Source organism: Diadema setosum, chromosome 5, assembly GCF_964275005.1.
Source record: "Diadema setosum chromosome 5, eeDiaSeto1, whole genome shotgun sequence".
Taxonomy (NCBI): Eukaryota; Metazoa; Echinodermata; class Echinoidea; order Diadematoida; family Diadematidae; genus Diadema; species Diadema setosum.
In genome coordinates this window covers 7,899,294-7,915,502 of record NC_092689.1, presented here as the reverse complement: position 1 = coordinate 7,915,502, position 16,209 = coordinate 7,899,294, and the positions used below count along the sequence as shown (strand labels likewise).

The window sequence follows — 16,209 nt, the reverse complement described above, 5'->3', positions numbered from 1 at the left end:
GTGATTAGTGTGTAGTGTTTGCGTAGTGAATGAATTAACTTGCTCTCCAGTTATTAAATTCGCGAACAGCACCTGACTGGCAAAATTTGCAAAAATGAAAACCTCAAAATATATTTGGCGTATACAGTACACCCTTTTGCCATAATTATTAAAGCCATACACATCCCAACACTCTCCCATTCACAAAAACAAATGCCCACTCTTGCCACGACTTGTCCACAACATCTAGCACTTCAAATTCTTCAAAAATATGACACACCGCCAGCCACTTAAATATGATACACATTTCTTTACCACAGATAGCTACATGCATTCAATATAAAGATACAAACGACTATTCATCCCACTTCACTTGCACTATGCAATTTATTCGAATAATTTCAATCTGAACACATATCTCTCAAGTTACAAGATGTGTGTAACACTTGTCACATTCAAAACACTTGGATTCACTCGAGAATCACCGGTCTGAACTGAAAGGGATTGGTATTGCATGAGAATAACCTCCCTCGCTCACATCTTACATGGGGGTTTCAGCATGGACTCGACAAATCAATCTGCAAGAAATTCAGAGGTACAATGTCATACCACACCATGTGAGATGTGGATGACTACACAAAAGCCCTCCCAAACACTTTTAATGTTGAACTAGTCACAGAAGTTAACTTCTGATTTTGAATCTCACTTAATCTTGAGCTTCACAGAGCCACATACAATCGTTGATGTACATTACTTCAAAGACTGATAGTGATATCAAGTACTGCCTGACCCCCGCGGTTAGCCCAAACTGAAGATGCTTGGGTATTACAAAGTTGTGGTCCCACATGGAAATGCCACTAGGTGTGCAACATGTTCACAGCAAAAATTTTGGGGTAGTTGAATAAATGTAGAACATAACCAGTCGCTCAAAAATTAGATGTAGGTATACATTGTGATTTCATAATACTCTGCTCCAAATATGTCTATGTATAGGAAAGCCACATGCATGGCTACTAGGAATTCTCATGCTGTCGCAGACAGGGACTTGAGGTTCGTGATGCATGTGTTCAGGATCTCCTTTTCCTGTGAAAAAAAAAAGAAGAAATAACATGAGCAGATTGACAAGTAGATACAGCAGTAGAGAAAAATGGAGAAATTAAAACAAAATCTAATTGTCTTCTGGTCTTTGTATGTGTTCGGGTAATCAGGTTCAAGACACTGTGATAGCTTCTCAAGAATTATGTTTGAATACAATTGTAAAGGCACACACTAATTCTGACATAATCCTCATTTCAAAGATAACACTATTAGACATGTTCCGATTAAATCATTAATCTACATCATACTATACTACATGCCTTTCTCTATGCATTGTGCAGCCTCCAACATTAGTGCTTGCGATTACGTGGGGTATTCTTTAAGGGTTTGTTGCAGGTCTCACTCACCCTCTCGGGGCTCAATGATGTTGCAAGTACCAAAAGACAATGAGAAAATTATTGCAACGTCTAGAATCTCTCAGGCTAGTAGGGGGTTGTTTGATCTGCAATCTGATTAACCTGTTGAGGACGGGCTGATTTTGTTACAAAACGCATTTCCCATAGACACCTGCCCGAGTATGGACTCGTCCACAACAGGTTAATGCTGAATTTAATACCAGATGCAAATGTACAGAAAACAACTACAAAAATGAAAACAAAATAGAATTACTATATATGCCACATATTTTGCAAGGTTTTTATTTTAGCAAATTTCCATATCAGATGTTATTTGCAAAAATATTAACTCTGATACCAACGATAACGTAACATGCATGCCTACATTTTTTCATTCATTATTGTACTCCCTGCTTGTGAATTTGATCACTTTCAAAATTGTCAGGAGGTCCCGATTCACGAAAAATTAGATAGGTTGCTAATATGTGGCATATACAGTACTAATCAGAGAACATGGAAACAACATGGCACTCTGCCATTCTTCAAAACTGTGCACAGTGCACTCCTGTTATAATGAACACGGTTATAACAAAATTCCGGTTACAAGGAAGTAAAAATTTAGGCTCCAGCATTATCACCTCTATGCTTTTTTTTTTTATAGTTTATTTGTTCTATCATAACAAAATTTTGACATAAAGAAAGAAAACTGTTGGTCCTGAGCACTTTGTTATAATGTGGGTCCATTGTATAATTATGTGAGCATGATATCCCTACCTGCTGAGGGGTAATGCTCTTCACTACGTTGTCCTCGATCCATCTGACCATGTGCTGCTGCTCCATTCGCCTCTTGGCATTCTCAAGCTCCACGTGGTAGTCCTGGAAACATGACACACCCATAAACCACGAGTTCACTTGGTGACTTTGCCAATTTCAAGACTACACAAGATATTGCATTGATGAGAAGTAGATGAAATATCAATCAGGTTTAATAAGCAGGACCCTCTCTTAACAAAGTCTACATATTACACTGAGTATGAAAGAGGATGGTCATATCTTGAAAGGGTAGTCAAAAAGAAACAAACATGACTTGTAAAAAAAAAAAAATCATTAAGGACTTCAAGCTACACCACCTCAATGATTGGTTGATTTGTTGATTTGTTGGCTTTTTTACCCACCTCTCTGGATATGAATATTTTCTTCAGAGTTCTGTTATGCACAATATGACAACATGGTTGCCCTGCAAGTTTTAGATGGCCACTACGACTGGTAAGTCAAAAATCCATCTTTTATCAGCAATGCAAACATGTGACTTACTTTGAAAGTGAAGGCAATAACTCTAAATAGTGGGAGGGGGGAATTCTCAGCATTCTCTACCAAATATTGAACCATTTTGTCTTTAGTTCCAATGCTCAGAACAGAGATAAATATAAGTGAAAATCAATCATCCCCTCTTGGTTTCACTCACCAGCTTCTTCTTGACCTCTGTAGCAACCTGCTGGAGACGCTCCCTATACTCGATCTCGAGGCGCATCGCCACATTTTCCTGCAAGATACAGAACAGATCATCAAAACCATGGAAGACAATCTGATGTAGTAAGCTGGGATAGAGAGCAGTGTATCAAAAACATTAGCTGTTATTAAGTACCTCCCCCCCCCCCCTCCAAAGTTTGGGGAATTTTTAGCTGCAAAGATTTGATCACAAAGGTTCACATGTGCTTACTGAGGGCACATAATGATGCATATACAGACAAGGAAGAAGCTTAACCCTAGGTTACCTACCTGTCAGTCTATATCTGAACATAGCGTTCCTATTATCGGGACTGTCTTTAACCTAACTTCACATATCCTCTGGAGGACATCAATGATGCAGTTCTAGTCCTTCTCATGTGACACTTATTCTTTTGTTTCTGGTATTCCATATCGCCACTAAAGAAACACTTTCATTACTTCCCTGTAAGCTAACCTACAACTGACTGCTTGACACCGCTCCGAATGACTATTGGTGTAGGTAATTAGGATAGACTGCCTCGCCTATGGGCACAACTGCTGCTGCTACCAGACTTGAACCAGGGACCTTACTATTGAGAGTCTGTGTTCGGATCCACTGAACCAAAAATGATTTCACCTCTTTGTCTCTGTGACACTCACAAAATACAATTACCCAATGGCTGATACAGTCATTGACTCTATGCATACACATGTATAAATTAACATCTGTTCACAGAGATATACAACAGTGCAAATTACTTTGATTTTTCAAACTTGCAAACATGACAAATATTATGACAAAGTAAGAGACATTGACTGACCCTTCTTGCATCAAAGAGCTGCTTGCGTCCATCAAGTCGCCACTGCTCCGTCTTCTCATGCTCAATGGCGTCATTGTACATGGCAATGCTCTCATTGCGGCCAACATAGGCTTGTTCCAGTCTTTCCTGTCGAAAGACAAACATGAAACAGAAAGTTGAAAATGACAATCATCTCTCCATAATTGCAAAACTGCTTCACCCTTTTTCAGCTCTTTAGAGCAACATGCTGCATCTGCCTTGCAAGATCATTGTGCAATATTATCATGTGTCAACAACCAGTACCTATATCTGCAAAAGGCGAAAGATGAATTCAGAGCACATTTCAAGTTTTCTCTGCCATCCCAAATAGGTGTTCTGAACTTAAAGAGATGAACTACAGAGTAAGGAGTACTGTATGAGCTGTTATTTTTGCATGGGTTTAACTTTTGCAAATTTAACAACACACCAAAATGTCGCCCATGCGCTGGTGTAATAGTGCACTTTTGACAGCTTGATGTCAATTTGCAAAAATAACATCTTGTGAAAATGTCCACAACCTCCTCATTCTTGAAAAAGTCAGTACGCAAAAATAACAGCTTATCTAGCATGTAGAATTTCTCTAATTTCTGTCAAGTATCTACCAATGTGGCCATGCTAAAAAATGTTATAGAAGCATCATTCCCGCAAATCCACCAATTTCAAACCAATTGCAAATGACTGCCCAATATCAATATAGCACTGCATGTGGGATAAAGATACTTTCAAAATGTTGGTGTGTCCACTTACTGCCCTCTTCTTGTCTGCCCACTGTGCGATGCCCGGGCCAAATCTCTTGATGCCATAAATGAACAGAGACAGCGCCACGGCTGCATGGATGGTTTCCGGGCCAAACACGTAGATCTCCTTGTTGATCAGGAACAGGATGAGACCAGTGCCGAACACGTATGGTCCTGGGAAGATGATCAGAAGCAGTCCCAACATCAGGTCAAAAGGTATAAGGTATCGGTATGCTACAGTTCTGCATCAATCACAACTATAGAACTGTCAAGTAATATGCAGAATCTCCCCAAGCAATAGATGGTATTCTTTCTTCTTGCAGTGATTTTTCCCCCAATGAATTTGCTTATTTGACAAATACACATTCATTTTTGTTAAAACTGGCACAAGAAAACTCATAAAATCTTTTCTCTTTGAGGAATGAAGTAGCTCTACATCTTCTTTGACAAGAATGATACTGTCTCTCTACTATTTTTGCTTTGTTTTCTTAACTCATGTGCTAGGAAAGACAGAAAAATGTTATGTCACTGGCAACTGTTACCAAAAAATATTTGAAGGGGCAAGGCCTCTTTCATAATTGCAATGTTGCTTGCTTGAAACGTGAACTGTTGCAGAGATGGGCATGATACAATTGTAGCTTAGTTTGATGTACACTAATTTCCTGACTACTCTACCACTAAACTGTGTCAACAGTCACCCGAGCGTTTCTCTTACCTGTGACTCCAGTCTTCTTGTGGAAGAACTGCATCCACTCTTCTGGGACGAAACCGAACCGCACCTTGCCTCCTTCCTCTGGCATTTTGGTGGGCATCAGCTGGGATGATGATGTCGAGATCAACATCTTCTGAGGTGCTACTGTTACACTACACATTACCGACGGACAAGAAAAGAAAAGATAGACCTTGCATAACATCACTTGCATATCATCTGCATTTCAAGCTCGATTCGACTTACAAGTAGTATTGGTTGAAAATCACACACACAAGCTTTGATGAAAAAGAAGAACACTTCAGATGAACAAACTATTCATTATACAATGCTGTAACTTTGGCACAGATTACATGTACTGGACAATGTACAAGTGTAGTACATGTCGATCTCTTTTCAGTAAGCAGACCTCCCTTGTAATACAGGACAGTATAACTACAGACATATATATGTAGGTACTCCAAGCACTTTCAAAAGACCATTTTTTTTTTTTTGGATGAATAGTTTTAATATGAAGGGAACTTTTTAATACATAGCATTTACCACAACACCTGAACAGTCATGTACATGTACCAATTACAGCACAAATACACAATTGTGTTTTTCATTTCTCAAATAAAAGTTGCAGATATACAGTTGAACCTCTATTATCCGGCCTCCCTTTATCCGGATCTCTCTATTATCCGGACGCAATCTCGCAGTGATTTTTTTTTTTTTTTTTTTTTTTTAATAATTACGGGAAGAAAGGGGGATTCCCAACTCCTTGAGAACTCCTACCTAAACACACATGAATTACATATTACTTCCAATATGATTAACATACATTGCATCAAATTTCCTTCCAAATTGCTTACCTTCAGACATGTCAACATCCCGAAACATCCCCAAATATAACAATGAAAAGGTTGCAGTATACACATTACTACATGTGGTACTACAATGAGCTACATGTGTATGTATATGTCAGGGCTGCACACTGGCGCCGGTCCGACGGTCAAAGACCGGTAAAAGTCACTGTCGGACCGGTAACTTTTCAGGAAATCCACAAGTTACCGGTCCGACATGACCAGTAAAAAAAAAAAAAAAAAAAAAAAACATTGGTGGGGTCAGTAGAACGAAAAAGAGCAGCCCCGATCAGGGAGAAACAGAATGCAAGATATCGCACTGTTCAACAAGTTTTACGCAAGTTTTCGTTTATGTCTACCGGTGCAATTTGTACAGTAAACGGGATTAGTTTTGAGCACTAGCAGTCGACCAGTTATCGGAGTCGCGCTAGCTTGCGCATTTGGCGCTGCTCACGCACTGCATGCAATGCAATACATGCAAAGCATGTATACAGTGTAACTGCTTTTCGATTGCTTGCGATCGGCGGTCATGCCAGACAAGAAGCATTGATAGAAGCGCACGCATTTCTGGGTCATTTTACTCATGATTTTTAACGCAAGATCGATCCGATCCCGGCTTCGCTGCAGCGTGGCAGTTATGTTAGAACTAATATACTAGTGTCGATTTTTAGAAAAAGTAAAAACACATTCGATATTCAGCGATACAGTAAATGGATCTGATTGCGTTTATTTTCATTTTTACACAGTCATTTCACAAATGAATATTTTCATTCGCTCAGAATGGTCTCATAATGAAGATAGGCGCAAAAAAGGATCACGAAATCGGCCCTTCCGTGAACTTTTTAAGAACGCATGCACAAAATGTGAAGAGATAATACTAGGGAGAAAAAAAAATCATGAAATCATGGCAGTCCCGCTTACATATTTGAGGTAGAAATCGTCCCAAAAAGGATCATGAATACGACCGGCCGTGTCGTATCTTTCAGAAGCTTATGATGTACGAAATGCGAAGAGATTATAGAGGAGAAAAAAAAATAAAGGAAACAGTTTGGTGAGTGCATCATAAAAGATTACAGCCGAATAACAATTCATGAAATCAACGCAATCCCGTTGAAATTTGAGGAAATAATAGGCGCAAAAAGGATCTTGAATTCAGTCCTGCATGCCGTGTTGTTCATCAAAAACGCATGCACAAATGCGACGAGATTGTCGGGAGAAGAATAAAAAACACATTTTTACCCTTCTGGTGCTTGCATTACAAAAGATTACATCCGAAGTAATTCATGAAATCGCCACAATCCCGCTGATATTTGCAGGTAGAAATAGGCGCAAAAGGATCGTGAATGTGAACGCATGTACGAAATGGGAAAAGATTAGCGGGAGAAAAATAAAGGACACATTTTCACCCCTTTTGGCGACTGCATCATATAGATTACAGCCGAATAGTAATTCATGAAAATTTGGCAATCCCGTTGGAATTTGAGTAAACAATAATAGGCGCAAAAAGAATATCGAATTCGGCCCTTCATGCAAAGTACGATTTTGAAAACGCATGCACAAATGCGAAGAAATTATCGGGAGAAAAATAAACAACGTATTTTCAACCCTTCTGGTGAATGTATCACAAAAGATAACAGCCGAAATAATTAATGACATATCGCAATCCCGCTGATATTTGATGTAGAAAAAGGCGCTAAAAGGATCGTGAATTCGGCCGTGACGTATAGGCATGTACGCAATGCGAAGTGATTATTGGGTGAAAAATACAGGACACATTTTCAACCCCTTTTGGCCCGTGCATCATAAAGATTAGAGCCGAATAATAATTCATAAAATCATCGCGATCCCGTTGAAGTTTGAGGAAACGATAGGCGCAAAAGAATCATGATTTTTGGCCGTGTCGTGTATCTTTTAAGAACGCATTTACGAAATGCGAAGAGTTTATCTGGGAAAAATAAAGGACACATTTTCAACCCATTTTGGCGCGTGTATCATAAAAGATTGCATCCGAAGTTATACATGTAATCATCGCAATCCCGCTGATATTTGAGGTAGAAATAGGCGCAAAAAGGATCGTGAATTCGGCCGTGTCGTATACCTTTCAAGAATGCATGTACGGAAGGCGAAGAGATTATGGGGAGAAAAATAAAGAACGCATTTTCAACCATTCTATTAGTTGGTGCGCGCATCACAAAAGATTATATCTGAAGTAATTCATGAAATTGCCACAATTCGGTTGATATTCAATGTAGAAATAGGCGATAAAAGGATCGTGAATTCGGCCGTGTCGTATAAGCAAGTACGAAATGCGAAGAGATTATTGGGAGAAAAAAAGAGGACACATTTTCAACCCCTTTTGGCCCGTGCATCATAAAGATTACAGCCGAATAATAATTCATGAAATCATCGCAATCCCGTTGAAGTTTTGAGGAAACAATAGGCGCAAAAAGAATCAGGATTTTTGGCCGTGTCGTATATCTTTTAAGAACGCATTTACGAAATGCGAAGAGTTTATCCGGGAAAAATAAAGGACACATTTTCAACCCATTTTGGCGCGTTATCATAAAAGATGACAGCCGAAGTCATTCATAAAATCATCGCAGTCCCGCTGATATTTGAGGTAGAAATAGGCGCAAAAAGGATCGTGAATTCCGCCGTGTCGTATACCTTTCAAGAACACATGTACGGAATGCGAAGAGATTATGGGGAGAAAAATAAAGATCGCATTTTCAACCATTCTAGCCGGTGCGTGCATCACAAAAAGTTACATCCGAAGTAATTCATGAAATCGCCACAATTCCGCTGATATTTGAGGTAGAAATAGGCGCAAAAGTATCATGAATTCGGCTGTGTGGAACATCTTTAAGAACGCACTTACGAAATTCGAAGAGTTTATCGGGAAAAAGTAAAGGGCACATTTTCAACCCATTTTGGCGCGTGCATCATAAAAGATTACAGCCGAAGTAATTTATGAAATCCTCACAATCCCGCTGATTGTTTGAGGTAGAAATAGGCGCAAAAAGTATCATGAATTCGGCCATGTGGTGCATCAAAGAACGCACTTACGAAATTCGAGGAGTTTATCGGGAAAAAATAAAGACACATTTTCAACCTCTTTTGGCGCTTGCATCAGAAAATATTACAGCCGAAGTAATTTATGAAATCGTCACAATCCCGCTAATATTTGAGGTGGAAATAGGCGCAAAAGGTATCATGAATTCGGCCATGTGGTGCATCTTTTTAAGAACGCACTTACGAAATTCGAAGAGTTTATCGGGAAAAAATAAAGGACACATCTTCAACCCATTTCGGCCCGTTATCATAAAAGATTACAGCCGAAGTAATTTATGAAATCGTCACAATCCCGCTGATTATTTGAGGTAGAAATAGGCGCAAAAAGTATCATGAATTCGGCCATGTGGTGCATCTTTTTAAGAACGCACTTACGAAATTCGAAGAGTTTATCGGGAAAAAATAAAGGACACATTTTCAACCTCTTTTGGCGCTTGCATCAGAAAAAGTATTACAGCCGAAGTAATTTATGAAATCGTCACAATCCCGCTAATATTTGAGGTGGAAATAGGCGCAAAAAGTATCATGAATTCGGCCATGTGGTGCATCTTTTTAAGAACGCACTTACGAAATTCGAAGAGTTTATCGGGAAAAATGAAGGACACATTTTCAACCCATTTTGGCGCGTTATCATAAAAGATTACAGCCGAAGTAATTTATGAAATCGTCACAATCCCGCTAATATTTGAGGTGGAAATGGGCGCAAAAAGGATTGAAAATTCGGCCCTGCATGTCGTGTGCCTTTCAAGAACGCATGCACAAATGCGAATAGATTATCGGGCGAAAAATAAAGAACTCCTTGGAGCGCATACATCAGAAAATTTCACAGCTAAAATAATTCATTAAATCGTCGCAATCCAACTGACCACCAAGAGCAGGTTACGCAGCAAGTTCGTGCGCCGATGTTTAGAAAAAGTCACAAACGCATTTGATACAATCTAATTTTGTTCATTATCGTTTTACACTGTAATTCACAAACAAACATTCTAGTTTTTCCTATCTTTTTTTTTTAATTTCTTGTGCAATAGATAATGCAAGTTTAAAAAAAAGTATTAATCTGTAAAATGTACATGGGTAGGGGGGGGGGGTACGTCCATAAAAAAACAAGAAAATAAGTTTATTTTTTAGGTTGTCGTTGTTGACCGGTAAATTTTCTGTTCAGACCGGTAAAAAATGTTAAAACGGGGCATTTACCGGTCCGACAGAGACAGGTTGGACCGGCAGAAAAATGGGTTAGTGTGCAGCCCTGTATATGTACATGTATAAAGCATTGAGTCTCCCGTATCCGGCCAAATCCCTTATCCGGATGAGCCCCGGTCCCGACTTGTCCGGATACGAGAGGTTCAACTGTAGTAGCAAAGCTGCTCATGATGACAGTAGAGTAGCAGCTACTGTCAGCTGTAGTAGATAAGGTACAATGTATGTACATTCCTGATTTCTTTAAAATTGAAATAATAAGAGGTTTTTGTTTTTTTTTTTTTCAACATGAACATTGCATGCTCCAGAACTTTAGGAATCCATTTAACATCACTTCAAAACACTACAAAATCATAGAACATTCTCTAGTTAACACATGCAATAAAATGAAACTTTTAATCTCTACATTTTGGTGAGATGATTCAATAGTTCAAGAACTGCCTGAAATTCATACCATATCTGTACATCACAGCGCAAGGATTCATAACATCTTGTACAGAAAACTGAGTCTGCTCTCTTTTCTATTTTAGAGATGAAACTTATCAATGGCCTCTGAAGTTTTTCCTCTCAGTATGAAGATGTAAGGCCAATATATCTAGCTTGGATTCACAACATTTGCACTTACCATGGTGCTGATGCTCTGACTGCTGCCGCAGCAATGGCGGAGCCTGTCAATAAATCAGATAAAAATCATAGAATAATCTACTAGTACTGTACATCATGTATTGTCAGTCTTAATACTGTTCTGCTACTGTTGGTATATGTTTGTAGAGAAGTATAATCTTGGTATACCCCTTTTGTTATCATCAAATTCCTGACTACTTTATTCCTATCAAAAAAGAGCTGCCCGCTCATGTAGGCCTATCACTGATCTATGTACTAACATTTTTTTAGGTATTCACTTTGAACAATCACATTATTGATGCACAGCGCACAGCATGTTGAATGCTAACCTAATTTTGATATCTTCACAACTTTAAATTTGTTAATGAATGGCATTTTCTCTCTGCCTTGCCCAGGCAGCCTGTTACAAGTACCGGTACACTGTATTTCTGTGCATCATGGAATGCATCATGGTACACTGTATGGAATCTAGTCTCATGTCATCCAACACAAATAGTGCACAAAAGCATTCATCAGTATGGTATTTAACACTTAGACATATGGAATGAAAAAAGTGCAATATCACAATAAATACTGGTACTGATTTTTTGCATATAAACTTGTATAAGAATTCTATCTATCTGTTTAGACAAAAATTGAGTTTTATTCAAAACAAACAGACAACTAGATAGAATTTTTTTCTTCTTCTCATCATGGAGAGTGAACATGTGTGTGTAACAAAAAATCAAAGTGCCAACTTGTGACCATTTACACTGTACATGTACATATATATCAAATGTGGAATGGATGATAAGTGCAGAGGAGGCCTCCAATACATCCTCATGAGCATTGCAGGGAGGGAGCCTCTCAATTACCCCAGATAGAGGGGCTCATGAGGAGGAGAGTGCCTTGTGAGACGGAGCTCCCCTTAACCCTGGCGTCGGGCGCTGTAACTACAAGTAGTAACACGGTAGGCCTACTGTACGTGTTGGGGTTGCTGGTGCAGTTACTATGTAAGCCCCCCTCATCATTAGCAGATTGAATTCCCAGACCGAGGTTAATTACTAAATTTTTAGTGGTAAGGCGATAACCTTGTAACGACTCTGGTGACACTGACTTACATGGACTATACTTAATACTAGCTAGAAACCTATAGTGTATATACAGTGTACAGCTGTGACAAAATCAATTGAAAGATTTTACGGCATACATTGTATTCGTCAAATAGGCCCCACCACTGCGTGTCCGTACTACTACTAGATAGATTACATGTATAACTACAGCGGCTCGCCTGTTTTTAATTATACTCGTGAATTCAGCCCCACTGTGCCGTGTGGCATTCGTCGGTAAGCACGGCGGTGGGGCTCTCTTCCACAGTACAAATGTATAAATATAATGCTCGTGAATGCGGCCCCACCAAACGGCATTTACGGCACGCGGTCGCGAGATTGATACAGCGGTGGGGCTGATTTCCACAGCATAGCACCTTTCGTCCTCCCTTCTTCCTTTTTTTCTTTGGTCTTCAACTTTTTATTCTTGGAAGGACTCCCCAATGTCCCTCGACTAATTTAACGGCCAATTTAAACATAAACAATACAACCCTACTTAACCCTAAACGATAACCCTAACGTACCCAAGGTCTAACCTTGCTTGCTATTGACCGATTCTGTGACGCGCTATGTGTATTTTTGGCATGGGCAGCGCCATTACGCGGTGTCTCAGCCGACCCCCCCTTCCCACTCCCCACCCCTCTCCCTACATTAGCACGCGCGCAGAATGAAAAACTGATGCATGGTTGCTTTACTTAGCCAGCGTCTCGTACTGAGTGCGCGAATGCTTGCTTAGTGCGCGAACCTTTGTTACAACTTCAGTTTAAAGTGAAAACAAAGTTCTGGTAAGGGCCTGAGAACCCGTCTGGCACCATTTCATATTTGCTTGCAATATATCGAAAGAGTCTACAAAGAAACTTACCTGGCTGACGCGGTTTGCCGGAATGATGAGTCGTTTTGGAGTATTTTGAGAAAAATAATAAAAGTCGGTAGACCGACTTTTATTCCAGAAGGCTCCAGACTAACTCGGTCTCAGGGAAATCTCGACCCTATTTCAGACAATTACACACAGTTCGTGATCGCCATTTCCATCAGTACTCTATACTACGGGTACCAAACGAGGCCTTGATGAGCAGACAGGAAAGTGCGTGCTAATCCTGTACAAAACAAATGGACAGCGCGCGGTCCTCAAGCCTATTTGCTATATAGTATACGCACATATCACCACAGTTGCTGAGACGTGTGGTCTTTGAAGTTTTTGTTGTTGTTTATCAAGCGTCTTTGATTGTTTTTAGAGGTGCTTGAGAGGCGCACACTAATTTTGCATGCGCGCCAAAGAGGTTTTTGATGCGCGCGTTGTAACAACTCGGACCATTACTGCGAGTAGCCAGAACGCTACAATGTAGTTTATACAGGCCGCTCCCATATGCATAGTACAACGCCACGCTGTACAATCCAGGGGGACAACCAATACATCATCCCGCCGTCAAGCAAAGCGAGGCCGAGTTATCCCCGAGTCTGAGTCTAGCCTGACCCCGTTCGGGTAAGTTCTGAGACTGAACGTTTTTGGTTAATATTTCCCATTTTCGTCGTTACCCATCGAATATCTTGTTCTTACAGCGTTATTCCGCACATTTCCTAGGCATACGTTCACATTTTGGAGCAAAATTTGACAACTTTTGCAGGCGTACCAGAACTTTCTTTGGGCTTTAAGTGCGCGATAAACATGTTGCCCTGGGGGTGGGGGAGAGCGGGGGTCGGCTGAGACACCGCAATTTGAGCTCATGGCTGCGCCCAGTGCCATAAAATGTCTGCTGCCCTCAACGAACCCGAATCGGTCAATAGATAGAAAAAAGGTGTTCTAGAGGTTCTAACGTTAATTCTATTTAAGTATTATCTAATGGCGAGTAATGCACGCGTGCACGCGCACTGCAGCACGGTGGGCCCGATTTCACGATTTTGCAGATTTTACGTTAATGTGGCTCATATTCATAGTCATAAATACTATCATCACAGATCTTCTGCAAGCTGAAAACTGTGCCAGGTGCTTATTAAAGGTTAAAGTTTAAACTGCACGGACATCCGTGTGGTGCGTGAATGAACATAAATAGCGGTGCACTGCCGGTGTAATATACAGACACAGCACCGCACACAAATTGCCAATCAACAGACAGAGCTACATTTGTACATTAGAGTAGCCCGACCAGACGCTGTTAATACGCTACGCGAATTTTTATGTAAATTTACTGCGGCGACTGGGCTGTGTAAAGTTACATTAGCAATTGCTTAGACATGTTAGAGGGACACTACACACAGACAGTAATCTTAACGTCGCGCCATCATTCTTGTTTTCACTCACTATGGGTACATAACAAATTATTTTCACGCATGAAATTCAAACAACAAAACATGTTCACGCGAATCATAATTACCATTTCTAAATACCAGCCGGGATAACATTTTCGACACCCTTTCAAGCTCCACTCGGGTAACCCGGCACAGGCCACAGCTAAATCAAGGTATCTCGTTGATCGTTCGTGCGTGCGACATGCGTGCGGCATATATGCATGCATGCATTGCATGCATGCAGAGTTCTGTGCATAGTACAACTACGCATGTACATGTACTGCGCCGCTGCTGTACAATCGAATGCGTTGCACACTTGGGATAAAACGACGGACGAGCACCGTACGCTAAAGATGGCCGACTAAATGCCGGTAGGCCGGAATTTCTTTTCCCACATGATATTCGCCAAAAGTACACAATATTGTAGCTCGTGAAGAGATGGGTTGTTGTTAGAGCAGCGTCGAGGCAGTTACTGATATTAGTACTATACCCTGCATGCATGTTCAAGTTCATGACATACTTGGGGTTTATTCATCTTTCTCCCTTCTGTACAACATAACGCATTTGGATTAACAAGCACATGTAAATTAAGCAGAATGCACAGGAAAAAAAAAAAAGACTGACGGGAAGATCCTAGAAAGAGCAAGCTTGTAAAATGAAGGGTCCTTAGCTGATTAAATACTATCTTCAAAAAAAAAAAAAAAAAAAAAAACTGTAAAAAAACATACCGTATCTAGGCCCTAACAACTGTTACAATCAAGAAGGTATGGATAAAAAGGAACTTTTTACAATAGGGACATCAAACAAAAAACAATCACAAAGACAAGAAAGAAAAAAAAAGAAAGAAAGAAGGATTAAAATTGCAAGTTTCATCCAAATCCGTTAACTACTTTTTGAGTTATTTTGCAAACGGACAAACTATTAACAAACGAACAAACAAACCAACTAGAAAAGCACTCTGAGAGCGCAGACCTCCGCCAAGCATGCAGCTCATTTCCACCGCCGATCTTGTTTTTCCATAGAGATAATTATGATGTACAAAATACACAATAATCTTACTCCTCTTTCAGCACAGGACTATAAGCTATATCATCAAACAGGCTACTCAGTTGACGAGAGCCTCGCAACCACACTCCTATCAGGTACCATATTCGGGAACTGAATCGCATCGCCATTCGTTCTTCCCAAGAACTGTAAGGAACTGGAATTCCCTGTCGTCAGAAATTGTTTCAGCGCCATCTGTGGGATCATTTTGAAACCGTCTAACGGTTGATTACAGTGGCTAGTTATTTTCGTCACATTTTCTATGTGCTTGTAAATATCTGTAAATAAATTGTATTATAATGTAAATAGCACCAGTCTGCAAGAATCTTCAGTCTATTGAAGGAGGCAGACTTAATCAGAAGAAGAAGAAGAAGAAGAGATATCAGTGATTTGCACCTATACAATACTAATAGCATTGTGTGGTGAAAGTCGCCCGATTTCCCAATATAGAAGCCTTTGTTATGTCATAAACCCTCAGCTGCGCGGCGCGTCGTCTTACCTTGGCAGAAACTAGAGCACGCATTTTATTGCGCGCATGCAAACCTCAAATACATTTTTTTTTTTTTTTTTCTGCAAGAAACTTCTCCGGATATTTCAATACGATGTGTTTTGTTATTGCAAGTGACAGGCATAGGCCGTTATACTTTCATCCAAATCCCTAGAGCATACATTGTAATTATGAAAAATAAGCAGTCAGACGAACCAAGGAGTATAGAAGCGCACGCAGTGAGACTAACAACAAGAGCAGTAGCGGATCCAGAGGGGGCGCAACCGGCGCACGCCCCCTTTATTTTTCGTTAAAAACAAAAGAAAAAAAAAAAAAAACCAAATGAAATGAAACCCGGAAGTGGCACCAGAAATATTAGCT

At 40.1% G+C, this 16,209-nt stretch overlaps 1 protein-coding gene across 1 annotated transcript; it reads right to left on the bottom strand.

Annotated features, from left to right (window-relative positions):
• Positions 1-347: 347 nt before the first annotated feature.
• On the bottom strand, positions 348-14,502 carry LOC140229047 (ATP synthase F(0) complex subunit B1, mitochondrial-like). Its single transcript, XM_072309309.1, has 8 exons — positions 14,384-14,502; positions 10,925-10,967; positions 5,192-5,340; positions 4,487-4,650; positions 3,722-3,847; positions 2,878-2,955; positions 2,187-2,288; positions 348-1,062 (listed from the first exon to the last, which is right to left on the bottom strand). The coding sequence occupies exons 1-8, from the start codon at positions 14,409-14,411 to the stop codon at positions 1,003-1,005; spliced, it is 750 nt and encodes a 249-aa protein (XP_072165410.1). The 5' UTR covers positions 14,412-14,502; the 3' UTR covers positions 348-1,002.
• Between the last annotated feature and the right edge of the window lie 1,707 nt (positions 14,503-16,209).